A 26,665-nucleotide genomic window follows, 5' to 3' on the forward strand; every position below is an offset into this window, starting at 1 on the left:
GGAGGTGTTAAAGGCAAAAACGACAAGGGACAAATAGATAAGCAAGGGTGCTTCAGCCTCAAAAATTGACCCCTTCAGAGGATACTTAACAGGAGGGGGAAAGCAGAGGAGTCAATGGAAAAGAAAATCGGGGAAAGTGTATAAATGGGTGACTGATCTGATGCCAACTGTTTTACATTTATCGCCAAATGTTAAAATGACCCTCATAGTCTCTGCCTCTATAGTCACTTCTGGCAAAACATTCCATGTCTTAATAACTCTCTGTATGAAAAAAAGTCTTATAACTTCCCCTTTGTTGTTTCATAGAATCATAGAAATTTACAGCATAGAAGGCGACCATTCGGCCCATCTTGTCTGTGCGAGCTGAAAAAGAGTTATCGGGCAGCATTTTGGCACCCGCTATCGGGTGAAATACTCGCATACTTACCCCGGTGTCCAGACACATGTACCTACCTTGCGGACCCCCTCAGATGTATGTCTGCCGGATGGGGGCCGCCGTAGCTGTAGTCATGACCTCCTCAGAGGGCGAACAGCATCACCAGCCTCGCCATCCACCTCTGACACGTGGAGCTCCACAACAGAGTGCTGGGACACATCCACCTACACAGCAGGAGGGAGGGCAGCGGCAGAGAGAGATGCGTCGCAGGGTCCACAGACCGAGGCTCAGCTTCCTGGACCTCTCTGAGCAGCAGTGCACATGGAGGCTCAGATTCACTCGACATGTAGTCGTGGACATTTGCAGCCTCCTTCATGCCAAGCTGCTCCTGGCTGGCCCGAGCACCATCTTCTTACCTGTCGCTGTCAAAGTCACCACTGCCCTCAACAACCTCTCCTCCGCATCCTTCCAGGGTGCAACCGGGGACATCACCGACATCTCTCAGCCGTCTGCACAAAAGAGCCCTGCAAATACACCTACACCCACTCTGCAGTGACACAATGGGTGGCATCAGGTGTGGGTCTTCATTGTGATCCTCAGGAAAGGGCATTATTGCACAGACCAGACAAGATTCCCGAAGACATGGCAGTAGTGGTGCCAATATAATATGTGATGTGAGTTGGTCAGAAATTCAATACATGTAACAACCATGACAAACCCTCAAACACCCTTGTGCATCCCCTTCATGCTCACGACACGTTTGCCTTACGCTGCCTATTGCACATATGTGATGCATGCCCTGTGGCTGCAGTACAGGTAGTTGCAGGTTGAGTGAGGCTGGCCGTGAAAGAAATGCATGAGAGGGTGAGTATGAGATAGAGCCATGAGATTGTATGAGGATTGGGTTGAGTGGTAGTGGCGGGATGAGTACTGGCGAGGTGAGTAAGTGCAGGTAAGATGAGGATGAGGTTTGAGTGGGTATGAGGGGTGATGTGACAGAGTAGTGTTGGCAGTGCCGAAGGAGTTGTGGGGTGGGGGCGGTGATGTGGCAGACTACATGTAGGGGAAAGACTACATGTACTCACTTTGGCTGACCTACTGAGGTCATTGGAGCGCCTCCTGCACTGTATGCAGGTGGGCGATATGTTGGTGGTGCAGGTGACCTCCTCTGCCACCTCGAGCCAGGCCTTCCTGGTGGCAGAGGCAGGCCGCTTCCTCCCGCCTGCCGGGGGGGGAAGATCTCTGTCCTCCCCCTCCTCCTCACCCCATGTATTGATACCTGGAGTGAGGCATCATTAAACTGGGAGCAGCCTTCCCCCTGGGCTGCTCCATGCTGTAATTTTTTCTGTTTGTAGCAGCATCTGTCAGTGGAGGACTGCCCCTTTAAATAGAGCTCCTCCAGCTGACAGATCTTACTGCGCATGCGCAGCCCGCCCGACGCGCAGGTCAGCAGTGGGGAACCCGGAGGAGAAGGTAAGTGGATCCAATTAGTGGATTGGATGCTACAATCGCGCGGGAAGCTGACTAATTTCACCGGGCGCGATAGCCCCCCCGCCGAGAACCCGCAGCCCTGCTAACATCGGGCTCATCATGTCTAATTGCACTTTCCAGCACGTGGTCCATAGCCTTGTTGGTTACGGCACTTCAAGTGCATATCCAAGTACTTTTTAAATGTGATGAGGGTTTCTGCCTCTACCACCCTTTCAGGCAGTGAGTTCCAGACCCCATACCACCCTCTGGGTGAAAAAGTTTCTCCTCAGCTCCCCTCTAAACCTTGTACCAATTACTTTAAATCTGTTCCCCCCTGGTCACTGAACCATTTGTTAAGGGAAATAGCTCCTTCCTGTTCACTCTATCGAGGCCCCTCATAATTTTATACACCTCAATTAAATCTCCCCTCAGCCTCCAACAACCCCAGTCTATTCAATCTTTCTCCATAGCTAAAATTCTCCAGTCCTGGCAACATCGTAAATCTCCTCTGCATCCTAGCTAGTGTACTCACATCTTTCCTGTACAGTACTCTACCTGTGGCCTAACCAGTGTTTTATACAGTTCCAGCATAACCTCCCTGCTCTTATACTCTATGCCTCGACTAATAAAGGAAAGTATCCCGTATGCCTTCTTAACCACCTTATCTACTTGTCCTGCTACCTTCAGGGATTTTTGGACATGCACTCCAAGGTCCCTCTCTTCCTCTACACCTCTCAGTATCCTCCCATTTATTGTGTATTCCCTTGCCTTGTTTGACCTCCTCAAATGCATTACCTCACACTTCTCCGGATTGAATTCCATTTGCCACTTTTCTGCCCACCTGACCAGTCCATTGATATCTTCCTGCAGTTTACAGCATTCCTCCTCTTTATCAACCACATGGCCAATTTTTATATCGTCTGCAAACTTCTTAATCATGCCCCCCTACATTTAGGTCTAAATCATTTATATCACAAAAAGCAAGGGACCTAGTACTGAGCCCTGTGGAACCCAACTGGAAACAGCTTTCCAGTCACAAAAACACCCGTCGACCATTACCCTTTGCTTCCTGCCACTGAGCCAATTTTGGATCCAACTTGCCACTTTCCCTTGGATCCCATGGGCTTTTACTTTTTTGACCAGTCTGTCATGTGGGACCTTGTCAAAAGCCTTTGTGGAATACATCAAACACGCTACCCTTATCGACCCTCCTTGTTACCGCCTCAAAAAATTCAATCAAGTTAGTCAGACTTGACCTTCCCTTAACAAATCCATACTGACTGTCTTTGATTAATCCGTGCCTTTCTAATTAATACAGTCGATTAATACAGTCCCTCAGAATTGTTTCCAATAATTTGCCCACCGACGAGATTAGACTGACTGGCCATTAATCACTCAGTCTATCCCTTTCTCCCTTTTTAAACAACGGTGCAACGTTAGCGGTCCTCCAATCCTCCGGCACCATGCCTATAGCCAGGGACGATTGGAAAATGATGGTCAGAGCCTCCACTATTTCCTCCCTTGCTTCTCTTAACAGCCTGGGATACATTTCATACGGGCCTGGCAAGTTATCTACTTTCAAAGATGCTAAACCCCTTAATTCTTCCTCTCTCGCTATGTTTATCCCATCCAATATTTCACACTCCTCCTTTGAGTTTGAGTGGCAATTTCAAGCCCATGTCCCCTTGTTTCTGATTTGCCAACCAATCTTTTAGAATTTTGAAAACCTCTACTCGAGTCTCTCCTTTAACCTTCTCCGTCCCTGTTGAAAAATGTCCCAATTTATTGAATTAACAGGGCCAAAAAAAAATCAATGGTCCAAGTGGCACACTCCCAGCATAAGTGCAGTGAAGGGGCCGGAAATTAGGCCGCTCCAAGTTTCTGCAGAACCATCTGAGGCGGAGCCTCCATCTGCCCCAAACGTGGCCTCTAACAGAAGAGGGGGGCTTAAACCTGGGGGTGGGCGGGGGACTCGGAGGGGAAGGTGAGGTGGGAATTCCTAGGCCAGAATATCCTCCTTCCCGTCCTGGGTTATGCCAAATGGCAGGACACCACCCTGAATCCTGAACCAGGCAGATGTGAAGCTCACTTTGGGATTCAGGCCAAGGATTCTCAAAATAAATGGCCAGCTGTTGGGTGAAAAGCGCCCTTTTCAAATAAAAAAATGTACTACTGGGCCAGTGGCCTTGAGCTTTTGCTCAGCACCACATCTGCCCCTCACTCCCCCCTTCCCCCTGCCAAGCGCACACCAGCCTTACTTGAAGTAGATGACCACCAGCTGTCCCCAGATACTTCCAGCAGGGTCAGGAGCAGAAGACGGCAGTGGCTTTACACCAAGCCAGATGTTGGTGCTGTGTTTTTTTTCTCTGGGCCAACACCTTCAGGAGATGAACCAAGACAATAGAAGACGCATGAACCAGTTGGAAAAGAGAGAGAGAAAGTCTCATGGACAAAGGCAGCTCATTTTCCCATTTTATTGTAAAGCTTTGAGAGGGAGGGATAATTACAATGATTTTTTTTTCTTCTCTGTTGACTGCTCAGCAAATGAGGGCCAAGAATTTGTTTACATGCTTAACAATAGAAAAAAAATATATATAAATCAAGAACTGTGCTCACTGCCCGCGCAAATCTCATAATTAACATAGGAAGCCAGTGGATTAACTAGTAAAGCATTACATGTGTTTTCAAACACCCTTAACAATATGATTCTGATTACACATTAAACCCATCTAAAAATAGTAACATACTTCCATTTGCTGATTTTTTTTTATATAAAAGCAACATTTGCATGTACATAAAACTGTACAAAAACATGGCATACAAGCAATTAAATTAATTATATAAATAGAACCAACATTGAAGTTCAAATGATCTAAACAGCGTATGCTGCTTCTAGCCAAATCTCAAGGACTCTGGTTTCCCGCCCACCCCCACAAAAAATAACCCATTGTGGGACTGTTTTAGGGTGCACCGGTACTAGCAAGATATATGGTACAGACTCAGTAAAGTATTGGTCCTTCTACAGGTGCATGTGTTGCTGTATTTCTGGTCCAGGGTATCACATGGCAAGCTACATCGCGACACAATACTTTATAAATACATATATAATCTACCATTGTATCCATTTTCATACAATGAAACACAGAAATGCGTCAGCTAGCTCCGGTAACAAATGCAAGACAAGTGGCCTCTTAGGAGCCGATGTGTCTTTCCGCCACCTCGACACTTTCTGGGCATTTTTGGTACCTGTAAGATCATGGAGGCTTTTTTTTTCTGTTGTCGTAACTATTCTAATTACAAGACTCCCGCGTCAGGCAAACTGCAGCTTAATTATATTACAAGGCACCTTTAAACACTTCAGCTCCAATCTCCCTAAACGGACACTTAGCTCTTACTAAATTTCCAGCAAAGACCTCAGACTGGAGACTTGTGGTTGTGAAGATTAGCTAGGTGGTGTTGATTCTTTTTCTATCACAGTCCCAGCTCAATTTGCTGATCGGCCTTGGCGACTAAAGGAAAAGAGTCAACTGCGAGTGGCTGAGAAGCTGATACTGCCAAATTGCCAAGCGATCTTTACTCAAGGAATACCGAGCCTCCACTACCTCCTGAGAATTGGAGATGTCAGAACTCTGAAAGTGGCCACCAGTGCTCCTGCCTCGAACAGTGCATCCATAATATAATAACTCCAGAGTACCACCAATCTTACACAGTCAGAAAAACCAAAGCCCAAATATCCTATTCAAAACATCCAGTGTTTACTGGATGAATTCAAAGTGTACAGTTCGATTGATCTCTGCGTAAAGTTGCAATACGACGTTTAAGTCTGATTTGGAAATTGGCTATAATTTCGTGCTGTGAGTTCCATCAATTTTAGTACACCAAGGTTTCCCCCCACCTCCACTTGCTCAAAAATGGACCCTCGGTCTCGACTAATGAATCTTACATGTGAAAAGCACTGCAGATTACAGTTGAGCTTGAATGAGTCAACTCTCCCCACACCTCCCTTTGCTTTTTCATCCCTGTCCTCATCTCCACCCTTTCACTGAACAAGGCACAAAGTAAGTACTGCTTCCCTCCAGTCACAAAGCTTGGGAATTCTGGACCTGAAAGGGATGAGGTCTAATTACAAATTTAACAGGGCTCTATCACAGATGATGAATCAAAAGAAAATACATACACACAAAAAAGATGCAAATGGAAACATTTTGTGACAACAGAGCAATAATCATGCTAACATAACATTTTCTTTATACATATACACCACCATCTATCTGAATTGACATCTGTGCTGAGATAAGAGTGAATTGTCCACAAGTTGGGAATTGGGTGCAATTGGCAAAGGTGCAATAATTGGATATAATGACCACAATTAAGACCATAATCAGAGAAGGGTCGTTGCATCGTTAAACTAAAAGGTTGAAATGGTCGGTTGGTAGGTAACAATGCTGTGATCCATAGCTGGTCATAAAATTAGTTTAAAATGCTGTAAGATGTCTTGATCCTGCTGGGCAATGGAATGGACTTGGTGATAGTTGGGGGTTTTGCCAGTTTTTACTTGATGACAAAAATATTTTCCACTTTCACCATATGAGTACGACATCAATATGTCAAAGCCATCTATCCAATCCCATAACCAATTTACCACTGCAGGCTATCCCCAGCCTTCAGACCAGAAGATACTTTTATAAAATTGGCACAATGACCGTTGCATAATAAGAACATCTAAAAGTATTGTAACTATACTCGTCCATTTGGGGAAAACACAACTGCATCCCTGATCGTATGTTATGCAGCTGCAGCCAATGTGATTAAACATCTTTTCTCCCTCCCTTTCCTCTGGGAGGTCTATGTCTCCCTATCCCACCAGTACGAGGGACATAGCACCCACACACACACACACCTCAAATCAAAGTAATATCATTAGGGTAGGCACTATTGCTGAGTCTGGTGCCTACAGAAGGCAAAATTGCCATTCAACATGATGGGTTCTCTCATGGAAAGCCAACATCCTTACAAGGGCATGGCTCTGGCATGAAATCTTGTGCTCTGTGCTGAGATCAAAGTGAATTGTCCACATTGACAGTGCATGCCACATAACATTCAGCAAGAGCAGACATCAAATCCAGCAATGGCTATGATCATCCCAGAGGACCACAGATGAGGGGGCTGAGGTATACATCTCCCTTTCAATGGTGTGATCTCAAATTAAGTGGCACTAGGAACCACAATTGTCATGCAAAATGACGAAACTTAAAACGGCAGATTAAGGTGTTTTCTCGTTTAAAAATAAGAGGAAACTACGAGTAGCAGAAAGGGTAAAGGTCATGGTTCACCAGCGCCCGTTTTCAGAAACAACCATGAGTAGCAGAGAGCGTAAAGGTCGCGACCAACCAACGCCAACTGAAATGGTCACTGAAAGAATCCCGCAGTTACGTTTACCAAACGACTTTTCGTCGCTACCCTTCAAATTATTTACATGAGGAAAACAATCAACGCAACTTAAGATGGCTTCGCTTTCATGCCGCAAGCAACATGAAAGGTGAAATTGATTTAGTCTCCCGATATTTGAACCAAACGAGGTGCAATTCATATTATCATCTGAAGGTTACATTTTACACAGAGCACAGCGACACTAACGTATTGCTGTGCTGATTGGTCCCTGCGGTTAGGACGAACATGTGCCAGGCGAGTGTTTCCACAATGAGTTTTGGCACTGAGGTGCCGAGTCTAGAATTACAAGAGTGTAAGTTTTTTTTTTTTGGTTTCCCTTCCCCCGACATCACCACCCACATGGATGACATGAACCAACCGTATTTTCTTCCAAACCCCCGCACCCCACCCCCCCACCCCCCCCCCCACACACCTTCCTCCACACACAGGAAACGAGAACAAACAAAAATAAAAGAAAAATCAATCGCATGTGGTTAAGAAGTTCGGCAGCGACGGAGCGATTTATCGTGTCGTGGGAGTCAAGTTTGGGGTTTTGACCGCTGATCCGCTTGTGTTTTCTTTTCCTCCGCTGTTGACGTCAGCTGGGGTTGAACGGTCCACTGATGGTGTGGAAATCCCTGGAAAATACGCGATTAGAAACAGCGCCATTTCAATCCCGTACCTTCTTGAAGTTCAAATTTGCGGTAGAATTGTAGTGTGGACAATAAAAGCCTTTGTATTTTTTTTTTGTTTTTCCTGTACTCTTTGATTTTTTTTTTAATGTTTCTTAACCCTTGCATTTCCGTGTGTTAAAACACCTTCAAACAGGCACAAAAGCAGGCTCCCTCGCTCCTTACAGATAAATCTCCCGCTTGGAATTCTGGGGGGCAGGGGCGGAGGCCTGCTGGTAGTCAGGGGGTTGGGTGAGTGGGATTTCTTCCAGAGCCGAGTCCTTGTTGGGCTCGTGGTTCGAACTGGAGAAGGCACTGAACGTCGGTATGAAGCGGATGTTGGCCATCTTGGCATTACGGTCCTCCGTGAGCCGCGGGCTCCCGTTGGTCAGACGATCCTGGCTCCCCCGTTCTTCGTAAGGCACAAAGGTGGAAAGATTGGGGGCGTCTTTCTTCTTCCTGTTGGGGGAAGGTTGGCCCGGCATCCAGCAGGTATCAGAATGGCCAAACTCTGTGCATTCTCTTGTACAATTCCCAGTCATAGCCACGTCAGGCAGCGGTCTGAGATCTACATGGACATATATGAAGAAAAATAAAATCATTAGTTTGCTGTCTACTGCCCATTCTCAAACAACAACAACTTGCATTTATATAGCACCTTTAATGTAGCAAAAGGTCCTTAGACGCTTCACAGGAGTGTAATCAGACAGAATTTGACGTAAGTAGATATTCGGACTGGTGACCAAAAGCTTGGTCAAAGAGGTAGGTTTTGAGGAGCGTGTCAAAGGAGGAGAGAGAGGTGGGGAGGCAGAGAGATTTCGGGAGGGAATTCCAGAGCTTTGGGCCGAGGCAGCTGAAGGCACGGCCGCCACTGGTGGGGCAAAGGAAATCGGGGATGCGCAAGATCGGAGGAGTGCAGAGATCTCGGAGGGTTGCAGGGCTGGAGGAGGTTACAGAGAGAGGGAGGTGCTAGGCTGTGGAATTTTAAATTTGAGGCGTTGCAGGACCGGAAGCCAATGTAGGTCAGCGAGCACAGAGATGGGTGAACGGGACTTGGTGTGAATTAGGAATAGTCGAGCCGGGATAAAGAAATAGGTTCAGCAGCTAGGTAATCAGGATGTCAATTCAGGTTATTTTTCGACCGAATACTGAAGAATACAATGATAAAAATCGCCAGTCCTTTGCCTGTGGAACACTATTAATCGTGTTCACATTTCTCTACCTTAAAAGCTTTTTCTGTCCTCCTCGATTTTTAAGTTGATAAACTTACCACGGTGTGTGGAACTGAGCCAAACAAGAGGGATTCTGATGGAGAAGGCCGTTCAGCCCATTTAATCTAATCTTTCCGGCGTACCAACCCTGCCATGTCCCCATTACAGCATCTTGCCAGCTCCTGTCCTGGTGTGTGCTGAGTTAGCTAATGTCAACTGTGTCAACGGTGGGAAAGGTAACCCAATGAGCATCAATGGAAAGTTCTTGTGTGAGGCAAGGGGGCAGGAGTTATGCTGCAGCTATACAAAACCCCGGTTAGACCGCACCTGGAGCACTGTGAGCAGTTCTGGGCACCGCACCTTCGGAAGGACATTTTGGCCTTGGAGGGAGTGCAGCCTAGGTTTACTAGAATGATACCCGGACTTCAAGGGTTAAGTTACGAGGAGAGATTACACAAATTGGGGTTGTAGTCTCAGAGTTTCGAAGGTTCAGGGGTGATCTGATCGAAGTTTATAAGATATTAAGGGGAACAGATAGGGTGGATAGAGATAAACCTTTTTCGCTGGTTGGGGATTCTAGGAGTAGGGGGCACAGTCTAAAAATTAGAGCCAGACTTTCAGGAGCGAGATTAGAAAACATTTCTACACACAAAGGGTGGTAGAAGTTTGGAACTCTCTTCCGCAAACGGCAATTGATACTAGCTCAATTGCTAAATTTAAATCTGAGATAGACAGCTTTTTGGCAACCAAAGGTATTAAGAGATATGGGCCAAAGGCGGGTATATGGAGTTCGATCACAGATCAGCCATGATCTTATCAAATGGCGGAGCAGGCACGAGGGGCTGAATGGCCTACTCCTGTTCCTATGTTCCTATGAGATGGCGAATGACGACAAGATCAGGGTCAGTTATGATATCCCCATGATAGAATAGCCTAATGACATTTTCCAGACTCGCATATGAGCTTGGTACTGGAGGCCAGCCGGGATGAGAGGAGTGGAGAAATGGGGAGAAATTTTGTGGAGGGGAGGGTAGAGTGTGGTTTTAATTCCCTGGACTTCTTAACCCATCTTTTGCTAACTCAGAGGTACATTGAGAAGAAGCAAAGAAGTTTGCTGCCCATGTACCCAGCTGCTCATTAGGGAAATCAGAAAAGATGAGCAGCGACGAGGAGAAAAAATAAATGAAGATCAAGCCTGTTTGGTATTGGGAACCATGGTGTAAAGTTCATGAAGTGTGTGCTCCATATTATCCTCATTTGAAGGATGGAAGAAAATAAAACTCAATACAGGCCAGTCAGTCTAACCTCGGTGGTGGGCAAATTATTGGAATCGATTCTGAGGGACAATATAAACCATCATTTAGAAAGGCACGGATTAATCAAGGACAATCAGCATGGATTTGTTAAGGGATGGTCGTGTCTGACTAACTTGATTGAATTTTTTTGAGCAGGTAACAAGCAGGATCGATGAGGGTAGTGCGTTTGATATAGTCTACATGGATTTTAGCAAGGCTTTTGACAAGGACATGGCAGACTGGGGTCAAAAAAGTAAAAGTCCATGGGATCCAAGGGAAAGTGATAAATTAATTCCAAAACTGGCTCAGTGGCAGGAAGCAAAGGGTAATGGTCGACGGGTGTTTTTTTGACTGGAAGGCTGTTTCCAGTGGGGGGTTCCGCAGGGCTCAGTACCATGGCCCTTGCTTTTTGTGGTATATGTTAATGATTAGACTTAAATGTAGGGGGCATGATTAAGAAGTTTGCAGGTGATTCAAAAATTGGTCGTGTGGTTGATAGTGAGGAGGAAAGCTGTAGACTGCGGGAAGATATCAATGAACTGGTCAGGTGGGCAGAAAAGTGGCAAATGGAATTCAATCCAGAGAAGTGTGAGGTAATGCATTTGGAGAGGTCAAACAAGTCAAGGGAATACAGAATAAATGGGAGGATACTGAGAGGTGTAGAGGAAGAGAGGGACTTGGAACGCATGTCCACAGATCCCTGAAGGTAACAGGACAGGTAGATAAGGTGGTTAAGAAGGCATACAGGATACTTTTCTTTATTAGCCAAGACATAGAATATAAGAGTAGGGAGGTTATGCTCGAACTGTATAAAACACTATTTAGGCCACAGCTTGAGTACTGTGTACAGTTCTGGTCACCACATTACAGGAAAGATGTGATTGCACTAGAGAGGGTACAGAGGAGATTTACGAGGATGTTGCCAGGACTGGAGAATTTTAGCTATGAGGAAAAATTGGATAGGCTGGGGTTGTTCTCTTTGGATCAGGCTAAGGGGAGATTTAATTGAGTTATATAAAATTATGAGGGGCCTAGGTAGAGTGGACAGGTAGGAATGATTTCCCTTAGCAGAGAGGTCAATAACCAGGGGGCATAGATTTAAAGTAATTGGTAGAAGAATTAGAGGGGAACTGAGGAGAAATTTTATCATCCAGACGGTGGTGGGGGTCTGGAACTCACTACCTGAAAGGGTGGTAGAGGCAGAAACCCTCATCACGTTTAAAAAGTACTTGGATATGCACTTGAAGTTCCATAACCTACAAGGCCATGGACCAAGTGCTGGAAAGTGGGATTAGGCTGGGTGGCTCTTTTTCGACCGGCACAGACACGATGGGCCGAATGGCCTCCTTCTGCGCTGTAAATTTTTCCATGTTTCAAGGACCCACACAATTGACATGACCCCAGCAAGATATATGACATGGCACTTCAGAAAATAGTCTCTGGAAGCCATATAAATATGATATGGTGAGTGAGGCATTATAGTTACTTGTTAAGTGGTTCTTTTTATTAGTAAGAGAGTCATAAGTAATATAGGTTTGATCTAAGTCAGAATACATTCAAGACCATAATATCTATATTTAATTGTTTATCTACAGTTCCTTTCTGTGCAGAATACAAACTGGTTTTCAATTTTCTCTTAAAAAAAGTTAAAACAGCAAGGAATATTAGAATCTTCTCATGTTATACAATATTTAGCAACTGTGTACATAAAAACAAAATAAAACCTATATACTATTTTTATACCATTGGAACAAAGCTTATTTCCTCATCTCGTCTCCTGAATGTGCTGAGTCAAGTTGGAATATGCCTCCATGGGCAACAGGCAGTCAGTCATCTGCACACACTGAATGTTGGCCAAATAGGGAATCACAAAGACATCAAATTTGAGCCTTATTCCGTCTTCACCTGAGGTCCATACAATGCCAAACTTTCCAGTGGAGATTACTTGATTGTGATCAAGAGTGGGAACCCTGGATGATTTTTACCCTCCCTGGTCCAGGAACTCTGTGGGCCAATTGTCATACCCTCAGCAGAGGCCTGGGGTAAAACCTGGCTTTGTTTGTATGGCTCAGTGCCAAACCAGTGGGTGCATTTTCTCACTAAGCCATCATGTAGGTTGGCACCTATCCAGGTTTGGACTGGACAATCTGGTTTTTGAGTGATGTGTCTGGATGCTTCTAGATGTTTTCTGGATGTACAATATCCTGGTCAATATTTATCTCAAAACCAACATCACTAAAAAAAATCTTGTCATTATCACTTTGCTGTTTGTGGGACCTTGCTGTGCGCAAATTGGCTGCCGCGTTGCCTACATTATAACAGTGACTACACTTCAAAAATATTTAATTGCCTATCAAATGCATTGGGACGCACTGAGGTCATGAAAGGTGCTATATAAATGCAATCCTTTCTTTCTTTTAAAATGATTTTGTTGGGGTAGATTTTTCAATTGAATAAAAATCAGGTGAGTTCTAAAAAGGGTGGGCATTTCGCTGCACCAGACTACTACCCCGTGACATTAGCTGTTACAGTTATTAAGGTTTAGAGAGGACGTCAAGGCCTTGGAGAAAGTGCAGAGGACATTTACTAGAATGAGAAGCTGGGATTTTTCTCCTTAGAGCAGAGAAGTTAAGGGGAGATTTAGTAGATGTGTTCAAAATTATGAGGGGTTTTGATATGGTAGATAGGGAGAAACTGTTTCCACTGACAGGAGGGTCGGTAACCAGAGGATACAGATTTACAGTAATTGGCAAAAGAACCAGAGGGGAGATGAGGAGACATTTTTTTTCGCAACGAGTTGTTATGATCTGGAATTCACAGTGTGAAAGGGCGGTGGATGCAGATTCAATAGTAACTTCCAAAAGGGAATTGGATACATACTTAAAAAGGAAAAGAATTGCAGGGTTATGGGGAAAGAGCAGGAGTGTGGGGCTAATTGGTAACTCTTGCAGAGAGCAGGCACAGACACGATGGGCCGAATGATCTCCTTCTGTGCTGTATGATTCTATGAGGTACTCAACCCTTTAGTAAAGTTCAAATCTTGGAATTCAAACCAGGATCAAAGCCTCTGCCCTTACCTTTCCTCTGTCCAGTTATGGCCAAATGATGAGCTTAGGAATGGAATCTAAAAACAACGGCCCTCAATGGGTTAAGGAAGATGACGCATTTCTAAGAAGTCTAGACTAGTAATTCATTACCAGTCACAAGGGAAATAGTCCCTCAAATTGGCAAGCAAAATTACAGGCTGTCAACTGTCAATGGGGCACTGCTGAAGATACACAAGAAAAATCATCCAGACAACTGCTCCACCAATTTAATGCAAAGTGGAAAAAAACCCCACAGCATCGGAAAAGCGTACGCAGCAATTTTCACTCCCAAACACACTGACTATTAGTAGAATATAGTTCTACAGGTGCCAGTCACCCTCTGGCTCACTGTCCACTTGTCCATTATTCTGACGAAAGGTCTACGATCTGAAACGTTAACTCTGTTTCTTTCTCCACAGATGCTGCCTCGCCTGCGGAGCTTTTCCAGCATTTTCTGTTTTTATTTCCGATTTCCAGCATCCGCAGTATTTTGCTTTTGATCCATTATTAATGGTTGGGCTTGACCACTGAGTGTTGGAAGGGTTGGGGAGGGGTGACCAGCCTCCCATCTTCCACCCTCCATAAACTTGAGCTCTCCCAAAACTCTGCTGCCCGTATCCTAACTCGCACCAAGCCCCGTTCACCCATCACCTCTGTGCTCGCTGACCTACATTGGCTCCCGGTCCGGGAACGCCTCGATTTTAAAATTCTCATCCTTGTTTTCAAATCCCTCCATGGCCTCGCCCCTCCCTATCTCTGTAACCTCCTCCAGCCCTACAACCCTCTGAGATCTCTGCGCTCCTCCAGTTCTTGTTTCTTGCACATCCCTGATTTTCATCGCTCCACCATTGGCGGCCGTGCCTTCAGCTGCCTCGGTCCTAAGCTCTGGAATCCCCTCCCTAAACCTCTCCGCCTCTCCACCTCTCTCTCTTCCATTAAGACGCTCCTTAAAACCTACCTCTTTGACTGAGCTTTTAGTCACCTGTCCTAATATCTCCTTATGTGGCTCGGTGTCAAATTTTGTTTGATAATCGCTCCTGTGAAGTGCCTTGGGACGTTTTATTATGTTAAAGGTGCTATATAAATGCAAGTTGTTGTTGTTGTTGGTCATTACAGCCAAGCCTGATCCAACCCAGATCTGATATACACATATACATTTTCCAGGAGGGGTGGTGCGTGGCGGGGGGTCACTGGATTATTATTAGGGAATTGGGTAAATACTTGAAGGGGAAAAATTGTAGGGCTATGGGGAAAGAACAAGGGGAGTTGGATTAATTGAATAGCTCTTTCAAAGAGCTGGAATAGGGCTGAATGGCCTCCTTCTGTGCTGTATGATTCTATGAAAGGGAGCCCTGGTTTTCTCTCCCAGGCTGAGGGGCACTGAAGACAGTTACGGAAATTCAAAAAAATAACTGAACCTTTATAAAACACTGGTTCGGCCACAACTGGAGTATTGTGTCCAGTTCTGGGCATCGCACTTTAGGAAAGATGTGAAGGCCTTACAGAGGTGCAGAAAAGATTTACTAGAATGATTCCAGGGGTGAGGGACTTTAGATACATGGATAGACTGGAGAAGCTGGGGTTGTTCTCCTTGGAACAGAGATGGTTGCCAGGAGATTTGATAGAGGTATTCAAAATCATGAAGGGTCTAGATAGAGTAGATAGAGAGAAAATGTTCCCATTGGCAGAAGGGTCAAGAACCAGAGGACATAGATTTAAGGTGATTGGCAAAAGAACCAAAGGTGACATGAGGAAAAACTTTTTTACACAGCGAGTGGTTAAGATCTGGAATGCACTGCCCGAGGGGGCGGTGGAGGCAGATTCAATCATGGCCTTCAAAAGGGAACTAGATAAGTACTTGAAAGGAAAAAATCTGCAGGGCTATGGGGATGGGATGGGGGAGTGGGACTAGCTGGATTGCTCTTGCATAGAGCCAGCTTGGACTCGATGGGCTGAATGGCCTCCTTCCGTGCTGCAACTTCTCTATGAAATGCAGGAAATCTAACTTAAGAACAGAAAATGCTGGAATCACTCAGCAGGTCAGGCAGCATCTGTGGAGAGAGAAAAATGTAGGGTTAACGTTTCAGGACTATGACCTTACGTTGAGGGGGCTTCTGACAAAAGATCATCGACCTGAAACGTTAACTATGTTTGTGTGAAATACAAGTTGCTGTTGTTGTCGTCATTTGCCTCGTTGACGAATGGTTGCCATCAGAATGTTTGTGCTAGGAGTTCAATCTGCAGCCAACACAGCTTTTATATTGGGACATCCAAAAGACTCCAGGAACCAGTGGCAGAAGCTAGTTCTTCACCGCTGTCAGATTTGCAATCAAAGGTAAGGTAAGGATTTGATGCACGCCTCCAAAGTCAGTGACATGATCTCAATGTAAAAAGGACTTTTTTCCAAGTTCTTCACGTAATTTTTTTTTTTGCTAATTTAATTTTCTAATCGTAGATCTTCCCTAAGGTCAAGGAAAGTCCCATATATGCAGGCAACGTAAAAACCAGGAAAATGGCAGTCACTGGATTCTCAGTAAGTTGAGAAGTTATGTGGCATAAAGCTTTGGTTCTCAAAGTCTGTAGCTTTTGGAGGAGGGGAGGACGGGATTGAGGGAGGTAGGGAGGAGTAGGGGAGGCAGGGAGGAGGATAAGAGGGCGGGATTGAGGGAGTTAGGGAGGAGGAGGGGGAGGACAGGACTGAGGGAGGTAGGGAGGAGGAGGGGAGGCAGGGAGGAGGATAAGAGGGCGGGATTGAGGGAGGTGGGGGGGGAGATCAGGACTGAGGGAGGTAGGGAGGAGGAGGGGAGGGCGCGACTGAGGGAGGTGGGGGGGAGGGCAGGACTGAGGGAGGTAGGGAGGAGGAGGGGAGGGCGGGACTGAGGGAGGTAGGGAGGAGGAGGGGAGGGCGGGACTGAGGGAGGTGGGGGGGAGATCAGGACTGAGGGAGGTAGGGAGGAGAAGGGGAGGGCGCGTCTGAGGGAGGTAGGGAGGAGGAGGGGAGAACGAGACTGAAGGAGGTAAGGAGGAGAAGGGGCGGGACTGAAGGAGGTAGGGAGGAGAAGGGGAGGGTTGGACTGAGGGAGGTAGGGAGGAGGAGGGGACGGCAGCAATGAGGAAGGTAGGGCATTCCACAGCTTTAAGATCCTGGGAAAGATAGAGTTAAGAGTGGGAGATGGTGTGATAATTCCCGATTTTAGCACAGCAAGAGTTCGGGAGGCGAAAACTGAATAAGGCTGAATATTTAGAGGAACGAGAGTGGAAAATTCGGAGGGGTAATGACCATAGCAGTATCAGTATATCAAAGAGAAAGAGAGAAAAGGTTGTGATGGAGAGGAAGTTGGAGGTTGGAGGTGAAAGGAGGATTGTCTCATTAGATGACAAGCTTCTGACCAGAAATTAGTTCTCATCAATCACCTTATACAAAAGCTCTGCTTTACTAGAAACTAGCCAGAGATAGAAACTGCAGACATTCATAAGTCGTAACAGCCACATGTATCAGGCTCGTAACTATGGCAACAACAAAGACTCTATAATCACTTCTTATTGATTTACCAGTTACTTCACTCTTGACAAAGAGAGACAATAGTGACTTCATGGGAGTTCAGCTGACAAGAGGCCTCTGATGGTCAGAGACAGTACCACCAGACAACATGGAGCAGTGCCCTTCCGTTCTTTGTTTGTTTTTATTTGCATCTGAATGAAATTCTGATTAAGCAACTTTTCGTGGAGGGGGGTTTACGTAAAGGCCCTGTCCTGTCACATTGTGGAAGCACAGTTTGCATCGTGTCCAAACTACAGTGAAGGATTAAGCACCAACTCCCAGTCACAGCAAGAATGGACAGCAGGTGGTTGCTGTGTGTGTGGTTTTTTTTAAAAACACCCTTCATAGTTATGAGTAGAGAGATCTGGGGGTACAGATATACAAATCACTAAATGTAGCGGCACAGGTTAATAAGGCCATTAAAAAATACAAACCAAGCACTGGAACCAAGCAGTGAAGAACTAGCTTCTGCCACTGGTTCCTGGAGTCTTCATTTCTAGAGGGATAGAATTGAAAAGCAGAGAAGTTCTGTTAAACTTACATAGAACATTGGTTAGACCACACTTGAAGTAGTGTGCACAGTTCTGGTCTCCATATTATAAAAAGGATAGAAAGGCACTGGAGAAGGTCCAAAAAAGATTTACTAGGGTGATACCAGAACTGAGAGATTATACCTATCAGGAAAGACTGAACAGGCTGGGGCTCTTTTCTCTCGAAAAAAGAAGGCTGAGGGGTGACCTGAGGACTTAAAAATTATGAAAGGGTTTGATAGGGTAGACGCAGAGAAGATGTTTCCACTTGCAGGGGAGACCAGATCTAGGGACCATAAATATAAGATAGTCACTAATAATCCAACAGGGAATTCAGGAGAAACTTCTTTACCCAGAGAGTGGTTAGAATGTGAAACAGCAAGGTCCTACAACAGTCATTTCTAAGACAATGGTGAGAAGGCTTTGGTAGATGAGGTTGGTCTCTAAAAAAGGAATGGGATAAAAAGGCCTTGTCCAACTCTTAAAAATTCTATGTTCTCACTGCATTGACTACAGCAGCTGTACGAACCACAGGTACAGCAGCTGTACGAACCACAGGTACAGCAGCTGTACGAACCACAGGTATAGTGTCAGAATAAACACCAATTGCAAGTGAATGCAGTTGTCTTTCTGTTGCTGTGGAATCAGCCTTAGTGGCAGGGGGAGGGGGGGTTGCAGATTTCATGGCACCAAAACTGCTTCAAATAATAATACTTATAGTACAAGGCCACAGCACTTCTATCAGGTCACCCCTCAGTCTTCTTTCTTCTAGAGAAAAGAGCCCCAGCCTGTTGAGTCTTTCTTGATAGGTATAATCTCTCAGTTCTGGTTATCACTCCAGTAAATCTTTTTTTGCACCTTCTCCAGTGCCTTTACTTCCTTTTTTATAATATGGAGACCAGATCTGTTCACACTACTCCAAGTGTGGTCTAACCAAGGTTCTATGCAAGTTTAACAGCAGTCAATGGAGGATTCAGTGTATATTGGACGCAATACTGCCCTATGGGTTTCACAATGGTGGAGCTATGAACTTGTCATATTCGGTTAAATTCCCAGTCTCTTGCTCCCAACACTGTAGTAACCATTCTCCGCCCCAAGCTGCCTTCAAGCCCCACTCCCTGTTGGGAGCAGTGAATTGTCCCCTTGAAGTGTGAAAAACACCCAGCGGTGCAGTTACAGATTTCGTCCCTCCAAGCTTGGGTTGTACATGGAGAGAACATTAAGAGGTAACAGGAGAATGAAGTGTGCATGGTTACAGGTCTGTCACTCCTGGTGGAAGCAATTTGAGGTGAAGAATTAAAAGTATCGCACAAGTACAGGGCACAACACTAAAGTGTATTTAACTTAAGTGCAATTTTTCCCTTAACATGACAGCACCAATACACCTTAAAGTAAGCTTAAGGACAACAACTATGTTATACACAGGGACATACACACATTCACAGGGACTGTTAACACTGTGGGAATGTTGTCTTCAACACTGCAGTGGGGAGGGGAATTATGTAGGGGTCCTTTGTTAGTGAGACAGTAAGGATCTGTACACTAAAGCCATGATAAACCAGATACCATTATAAAGAAGTCTTTTGTATATCTCAACATCTTTCAGTGTTTTATAATATTACTGCCGATTTAATTGGAAATCGGGTCAATTTTGAAGTGCTTTTGGGTCAGTTTGCATTGGTTTCATTATTGGGCTGTGCTAAAAAAAAGAAATCAAATTGCAATTTGCTAAGCGTGAAGTGTGTAAGATTTTGCACCGTAAAAATTTAAACAATCATGTAGATTGGATTCTGAACAGTTTTGATATGAAGTCGCTTTTATGTTACCTGTTGGAAATGGCTCCCTTCCTGGGGAAAACAGTAACCTCTGTGTGCTATTCTCCCCGTTCGAGACATTCCCAGCAGGTGTGAGGCTTTTTTGTGCTGCTGGATTTTGCCGTGTTGTGCCGAGACATGATTGGCATGGAGTGTAAAACTCCATTGCGTTCACTTTGCAGAAGGAGATTGTGCAGATTGTTTCCACTAGTTCGTGATGAGGACTATTGGACTGAAGTTAAAAGAAATGTTTTTCCACGCAGCAGGTTATTAGAGAGCATGGAATGCTTTGCCACGAGTGACTATTGAGGCTGGGACTAGAGATCATTTAAAAAGGAAGTGGACAATTATTTGAAAAGGAAGAATACAAAATGCTTCATGGAAAAATGTATCGGAATTGGATTGCAGTAAATAGCTCCAGTCGCATCCTCTGAGATCTGGGCGCTTCTCCAATTCTGGCCTCTTCCCCAATTTTCTTCGCTCCACCATTGGTGGCTGTGCTTTCAGCTGCCTAGACCCTAAGTTCTGGAATTCCCTCCCTAAACCTCTCCGCCTTTCCCTCCTCCTTTAAGATGCCCCTTAAAACCTACCTCTTTGACCAAGCTTTTGGTCACCTGTCCTGAAATCTCCTTATATGGCTCGGTGTCAAATTTTGTTTGATATTGATCCTGTGAAGTGCCTTGGGACGTTTCACTACATTAAAGGCGCTGTATAAATGCAAGTTGTTGTGGTTGTTGAATAGTTAGTACCAGCAAAGGCACAAATTACTTCCTACTGTGCTATAAATTCAAGTCTTACATAAACAGGAGCCCTTAACCCAACAGCAGATTAATAGACACACGTTTTTATGGATCCATAAAGCCTAGATGTCAAAAGTTTACACTAAAGGAGTGCAACCAACTGAGGGTAAACCATGTGTATCTATCAACAATTGCACTCAGAGAAACATCAAAACACAACAAAAAAGGCAAACTATTTTGAAAGCAGTTTGTTAACTTCTTATGTTTCGAAACAACCAACTGTAATGCTACATACCCTTGAGTAGGGTCCTTCTCCCTGCTGGGCCACTCCAGTGACACGAATTATGGACAGCATCCTAGTACAGCTCAATTGTGAGCAGCATGGGACACAACCTCAAAACCAGCCTCCCAGTCTTTAGGAACCAGGCCATGGGCTGGGAAAGTTAAGGTACCTTTACCTTGATGGCGGGCAGCATGGTGCAGACGCATGATCTTGCACCATCAGCAAAGGCACTCCAGAACGTGAGCCAACCTCTGCAGACCAGACGACTCTGACTCCTTTTCAACAGCAACTTGCAGTTATATAGCGCGTTTAATGTCGTAAGCTTCCCAAAACGCTTCGCAGGGGTGTTATCAGACAACATTAGATACCGAGCCAATAAGGAGATATTAGGAGAGGTGACCAAAAGCTTAGTCAACGAGGTAGGTTTTCAGGAGCCTCTTAAAGGAGGAGAGAGAGGTAGAGGGGCGGAGAGGTTTAGGGAGGGAATCCAGAGCTTACGGGCTGGACGGTTGAAGGCACGGCCACCAATGGTGGGACAAAGGGAATGCACAATAGGCCAGAATTGGATGAACGCAGAGATCTTGGAGGATTGAAGGGCTGGAGGAGCATACAGCAACGGGGAGGGATGAGGCCATGGAGGAATTTGAATGCAAGGATGAGAATCTTAAAATCGATTTTTCACATACAAATTTTCTCTTGCTGGCTCTCCAGCTTTGAAAGGTTGACAACCCCCTGATATATAGCTCTTGATTATTTTTCCGACTCTTGCCTCAAATCCAATACCTGTAAGCTCTCTGCACAGCCCTGAAATGTGGCAGTGCTAGACAGGTCTCACTCTGACTCTGGTGCTGTCAATTGTGGACATTCACTGCTATGTTCACAATAACAGTTTTGTGCAATCAGCAAGACAGCAAGAGTCAAATTTATTATTTGCAGCGCTCAGTACCATAAGTGCAGTGGCACTTAATGACAGCTAATTCTGCAACACTTTCACCTTTCTCTTTTTTTTCAAGGCTCATTGGACAGGTTCAAGTCAAGGTCACATATCAAGAACCTATCTGTAATTTTATTAATTAGACACTACAACTCCTAGCCCATCAAGTAGGCAATCAGAAAGATAAAATGTTAAATCATTTACAAGCTTTGAAGCCTTGTTTCTCCCCCTCAGCAAGCACGTCCTGCAATTACTCCCCCCGCCGTGTAAACAGCATGCTCCAAATATTTCTACAGGCTGAATACCTCTGGGAGGTTTTTTCCTCCCCACTCTCAATGCATATGTGTCAGCCGTGGCTCAGTGGGTAGCACTCATGCCTCTGAGTCAGACGATTGTGTGGTTCAAGTCCCACTCCAGAGATTTGAGCACAAAATCTAGGCTGACATCTCAGTGCAGCTCTGAGGGAGCGCTGCACTGTTGGAGGTGCCGTCTTTCGGATGAGACGTTAAATTGAGGCCCCATCTGCGCTCTCCGTTGGATATAAAAGATCCCATGGCACTATTAAAAGTAAGAGCAGGGGAGTTCTCCTCAGTGCCCTGGCCAATATTTATCCTTAAAAAAACAGATTATCTGGTCATTACAACATTGCTATTTGTGGGACCTTGCTGTGGATAAATTGGCTGCTAAGTTTCTTCCATTACAACAGTGAACTACTCTTCAAAAGGTACTTCATTGGCTGTAAATTGCTTTGGGATGTTCTGAGGGCATGAAAGGCACTATATAAATGCACGCTCTTTCTTTCTTTGAAATGCAAATGCAGGAGTCCCTCTTCTGTGATCCCAACTACAGAACCAAATGTAAAACATCTACTTGAAGCAGTTCTGTACAATACAAATCGGCCATTGACGTCCAAATCTAATAGACGGGCAAGGTTCTCAAACATATCGCCCTTTATGGGTCATGAAAAGGATGGTGAAGTTTCTGTCATTCAGTTCTCTGCAAAGTAACACTCCCGATCGGCACAGTTTGGCGGCCGTCAAACAGTCCGTTGATGGGAAGAAGATGAAAGTTGCCAGCCGAGCATGCAAAAATTGTTGTTTGATCTGCTCTGCAGGGCGCGAAGCAGGGTGTCAATGTTGACAGGCCAATTAACATAGACAGCAAAACACAGCAGGCACTGATAACATGAAACAAATACAGGAAATACTGGAAGCACACCGCTGGTCAGTCAGCATCTGCAGTGAGAACAGATAAGATCGGGGTCTAAGGGTCCGCGCCTGGAAAGTGAACTTGCACCGTTCTCACCGCAGATGCTGGCTGGCCCGGAGCGCGCTTCCAGCAATCTCTGTTCTTGTTTCATTTCGCAAACCTGTGCGGAATTAGCCGATCTCAGTTGGTGCGGCAGTTGGGAGCACATTTGGCCTCAGCACCTTTTGGGGGGCTGGGGAAGGTGTCGGGGGGGTGGGCTAAATCCATCATTGATCACCGCCAGATCCATCATTGACCAACGCATTGATCACCGCCAGACACCGCACGTGCAGAGGCCAGCTGGGGACGGGACCGCAGTCTGAAACAAGGCCTCTGCAGTTGAATATTCTGCCAACTCCTATGGTCTTAGGTCCACCCATGAAAATGGCAAGGCACCGGAAGGAAATAGACACCTTTGGAAAATGCATGGCAGCCAAGAAAGAGTGCCTCTAAAAGAGACAAAATTAAAGGTGGAATACAAACCAGTGCAGTACTGAGGAAGTACTGCTCTGCCGGAGGTGCCGTCTTTCAGACGAAACGTTAAACCGAGGCCCCGTCTGCTCTCTCAGACGGACGTAAAAGATCCCATGGCACTATTCCGAAGAACAGCTGGGGAGTTCTCCCCGGCGTACTGGCCAATATTTGTCCCTCACCCAACTTCAGATTATCTGGTCAACGTCACGTTGCTGTTTGTGGGACCTTGCTGTGCACAAATCAGCCGCGGCATTTCCCTACTTTACAACAGTGACCGCGCTGCAAAAGTACTTCATTAGCTGTGCAACGCTTTGGGACGTCCTGAAGTCTTGAAGGGCGCTGTAGAAACGCAAGTTCTTTCTTTACCTCTGAGGGACATAAGTGAGTCGGACAGTCCTTTGACTTGTTATCCAGCCTCCAAAAACGCAGCTGTACGTTGATACGTCAGAACGGAGAGCTACGCACCAATAAAAATACGGCAATCACAGCAAATTCAATCCAACCAAACAACCCGTTGTAACGTTACTGGAACTAAACGGGTTGAAAAAGCTGCAGCTTTTTGCAGGCGCACTTGATAAAGTTCTCATCGATTTCAACAAAATGAACGGAGGAGAAAAAGGAACTTCAAAAGTCGTTGAGATCTTATTTTCATTCCCCGTACTGATGGGTGACATCTGCATTTGTAAATGAGACTGCAACGCATGAAGATCAGCGAGCGGTGAGTCTGGAATTTACGAAGCAAAGCTGAATTTGACATTTAAATCACTGCGAAAGGGATTGGGAGCGAGTCCCGCTCAGAAACAAAGGCATCAAGGAGCCTGATTTGAAGTTTTCATGAGAAAAAATTCTACCACCTGCCAATTTGTTCTAAAGATCATTTTCAACCTGAATTTTTGCTTGATTATTCCACACCCGTTTCAATTTTTTCCCTTCAAGATTCCGGGGCTAATTTTAACATAAACCTCCCGGTGAGAAACTGATGCCATGAAGGTAATGGAAAGTAAAATCGGCAGTGTGTAAAACAGGCGGCCGATCTGATCCCATCAGGGAGGGTTAGGTTAGAACTCTTAAGAGTCAGCCGTGGCTCGATCGGTAGTATGTTCAGCTCAGCGTCAGGTTCCACATGTACACAGATGGCACCCAGCTCTACCTCACCACCAACTCTCTCGACCCCTCCAGTGCCTCTGATTTGCCACGCTGCTTGTCCAACATCCAGTACCGGATAAGCAGAAATTTCCTCCAACTAAATATTGCGAAGACTGAAGCCATTAACTTTGATCCCCGCCACAAACTCCGACTCCTAGCTACCGACTCCATCTCTCTCCCTGGCCACTGTCTGAGGCTGAACCAGATCTTGGCATCCTATGTGGCCCTGAGATGAGCTTCCTGTCCCAATATCTCCTTATGTGGCTCAGTGTCAAATTACGTTTGATAATGGTCCCGTGAAGTGCCTTGGGACGTTTTACTACTTTAAAGGCGCTATATAAATGCAAGTTGTTGTTGTTATTGGGGAGTCAGAATGTTGTGGATTCAAGTCCTACTCCAGAGACTTGAGCACATAATCCAAGCTGATACTCCAGTGCAGTACTGAGGGAGTGCTGCACTGTCAGAGGTGCCGTGTTTTGGATGAGACATTAAACCGAGGTCCCGTCTGCCTTCTCAGGTATATCGCTCTGTGGATAGAAATTTTTCCTAACTCCTCTTGACAATTTTAAATTAATGACTCCTCGTCATTGCCTCCCCAACTAGAGGAAATAGTCCTTCCCGATTAACTCTATCAAAACCCTTCATCATTTAAAAAAAAAACGAATAATTCTTTACTAATCCTTTTCTCTGCCAATGGAGATAATTCCAGTACCTCAAGTCTCTCCTCATAACCATAATTTCTCATCCTGACGAATCATTGCTGTACACAATCGATGGCTTTAATATCTTTTCTGTAATAGGACACTCAAAATTGCATAAAATACTAACTGTGGTACAACCATCGCCCTGCACCAATTTATCATAATCTCTCCGTCCTTGCCCATGTTACTTTTTATAAAACTCCAAATGCCTTTAGCCTTTGTAATATTTTTATCTGTCTTCACTCGCACTTTTGAGGAAGTTGCAATCACGACTTCAATTTTCCAGGGGTGGATTCTCCTGATATTGGAGAAAATGTCTGTCAAGGTCAGCCGCCTTAGTATTATCAATACAAAACTTTTCGTTGCAATGGTTAAATGACTGATCCTGTACCAAATCTAAAATAATCTGATTATTTCCCCATCCCCCCACTCCTCCCCCAGCCTTTTCTCCCTTCCATTCCTCAAAGTATTGATTAATGGTGGGATGTTGATCCATTATGAGCATAGGCAGGAGGCATTGGCAGGTTATTCAACCATGGCGGCGTCATCTCAGCTGAGCCTGATCAACAACAACAACAACTGTTTGCATTTAGGTGGCGCCTTTAAAGTCGGAAAAAGTCCCAAGGGGCTTCACAGGAGCAGAAATTGTTCCTGCCCCCACATTTTCTAGCAGGGCTTACTTGATAGTGATCAAGAATAGGAAACCCTGGTTCATTTCTCTGCTCTCCTTCAGGGGCACCAAGCCCGATTGTAGTGCCCCATCCAGTGACCCAGTTGAGATGGTGAAGGTGGCAGAGCTGGCAGTCAGCGAGACACCTGGAGGCCACATCTGCCAACTCTTCCAGCTGAAGGAGCGAGGATTCCTATTAGACGCAGCGGTGAGTCTGAAAGACAAACGGACCAGAGGGGTTGGCGTTTCTCACAGGACCCATGAGAGATTATATTGTTGCCTCTGGAACAGGGCGGGCCTGGATGTTTACATTTCTACCCGCAACTGATGAAGAGGAAAATGCCGTTTTTGATGCTTTATAAAAGGGAAAGTGCCTCAAGAGTCTGCACAACATGGTGCACAGAAATCATGATGTGAACAGAAATCATGATAATCAGAGAGTCTGTAATTCCCACTGTCAGGCCCGGGCAGTCCTTAAAACCGATTACAAATTTTCACCAGTCATTTAAAACAATCAAGCCAGACACCAAGGGCATTAATCTAGAGATCTAACTTCATTATTCAGGCTCCTGTTCTGCAGGAGAACATCCGATTGTCGCTACAAACCGAACAAAACACAGAGATGTATTCTGAGTCATTAGTCCATCAGCTTCTGCAACTGTATCATTTACCAAAATATTATGCAAGACATTTGCACCATTTTTACATCAATTTAAAAGGAGCTGCATTGTCTGGCAAAAACACGAAAAGATAACTCTCCCAAGACGAGCTTCAATATCAAAAGCATTCAACAGTGTCTGTCATTACTTATCTTCTGCCAGTGTTCTCCCCTAATCTCCTGAAAACACTGGCTCTCACTGGGCTTTAGTTCCACATATCTCCGACCACGTTCCAGTACCATGCTCAAGTGACCATTCTTCATTTGTGAGCCTTGATAGTGAGGGTCGACAAGCTATTTGACGACACAGGCCATCACCACCATTCCTGAACTGATACACACACACACACACACACACACACACGCATTTTCCAGCAGGGGTCACTG

General features: G+C 45.3%; 1 protein-coding gene across 5 annotated transcripts in view; it reads right to left on the bottom strand.

Moving 5' to 3' along the window:
- Positions 1-4,306: 4,306 nt before the first annotated feature.
- LOC137332313 (protocadherin-1-like) overlaps positions 4,307-26,665 on the bottom strand; it is a 301,656-nt gene continuing 279,297 nt past the window's right edge. For 2 of the 5 annotated variants that reach the window (XM_067996044.1, XM_067996043.1), the window contains exon 4: positions 4,307-8,515. In XM_067996044.1, coding sequence (XP_067852145.1) covers positions 8,130-8,515 — 386 coding nt within the window. In that variant the 3' untranslated portion in view covers positions 4,307-8,129. The remainder of the gene's footprint in view (positions 8,516-26,665) is intronic. The other 3 variants (XM_067996047.1, XM_067996045.1, XR_010965630.1) reach the window with 2 other exon arrangements.

The sequence above is a fragment of the Heptranchias perlo genome, chromosome 14, assembly GCF_035084215.1.
Source record: "Heptranchias perlo isolate sHepPer1 chromosome 14, sHepPer1.hap1, whole genome shotgun sequence".
NCBI lineage: Eukaryota > Metazoa > Chordata > Chondrichthyes > Hexanchiformes > Hexanchidae > Heptranchias > Heptranchias perlo.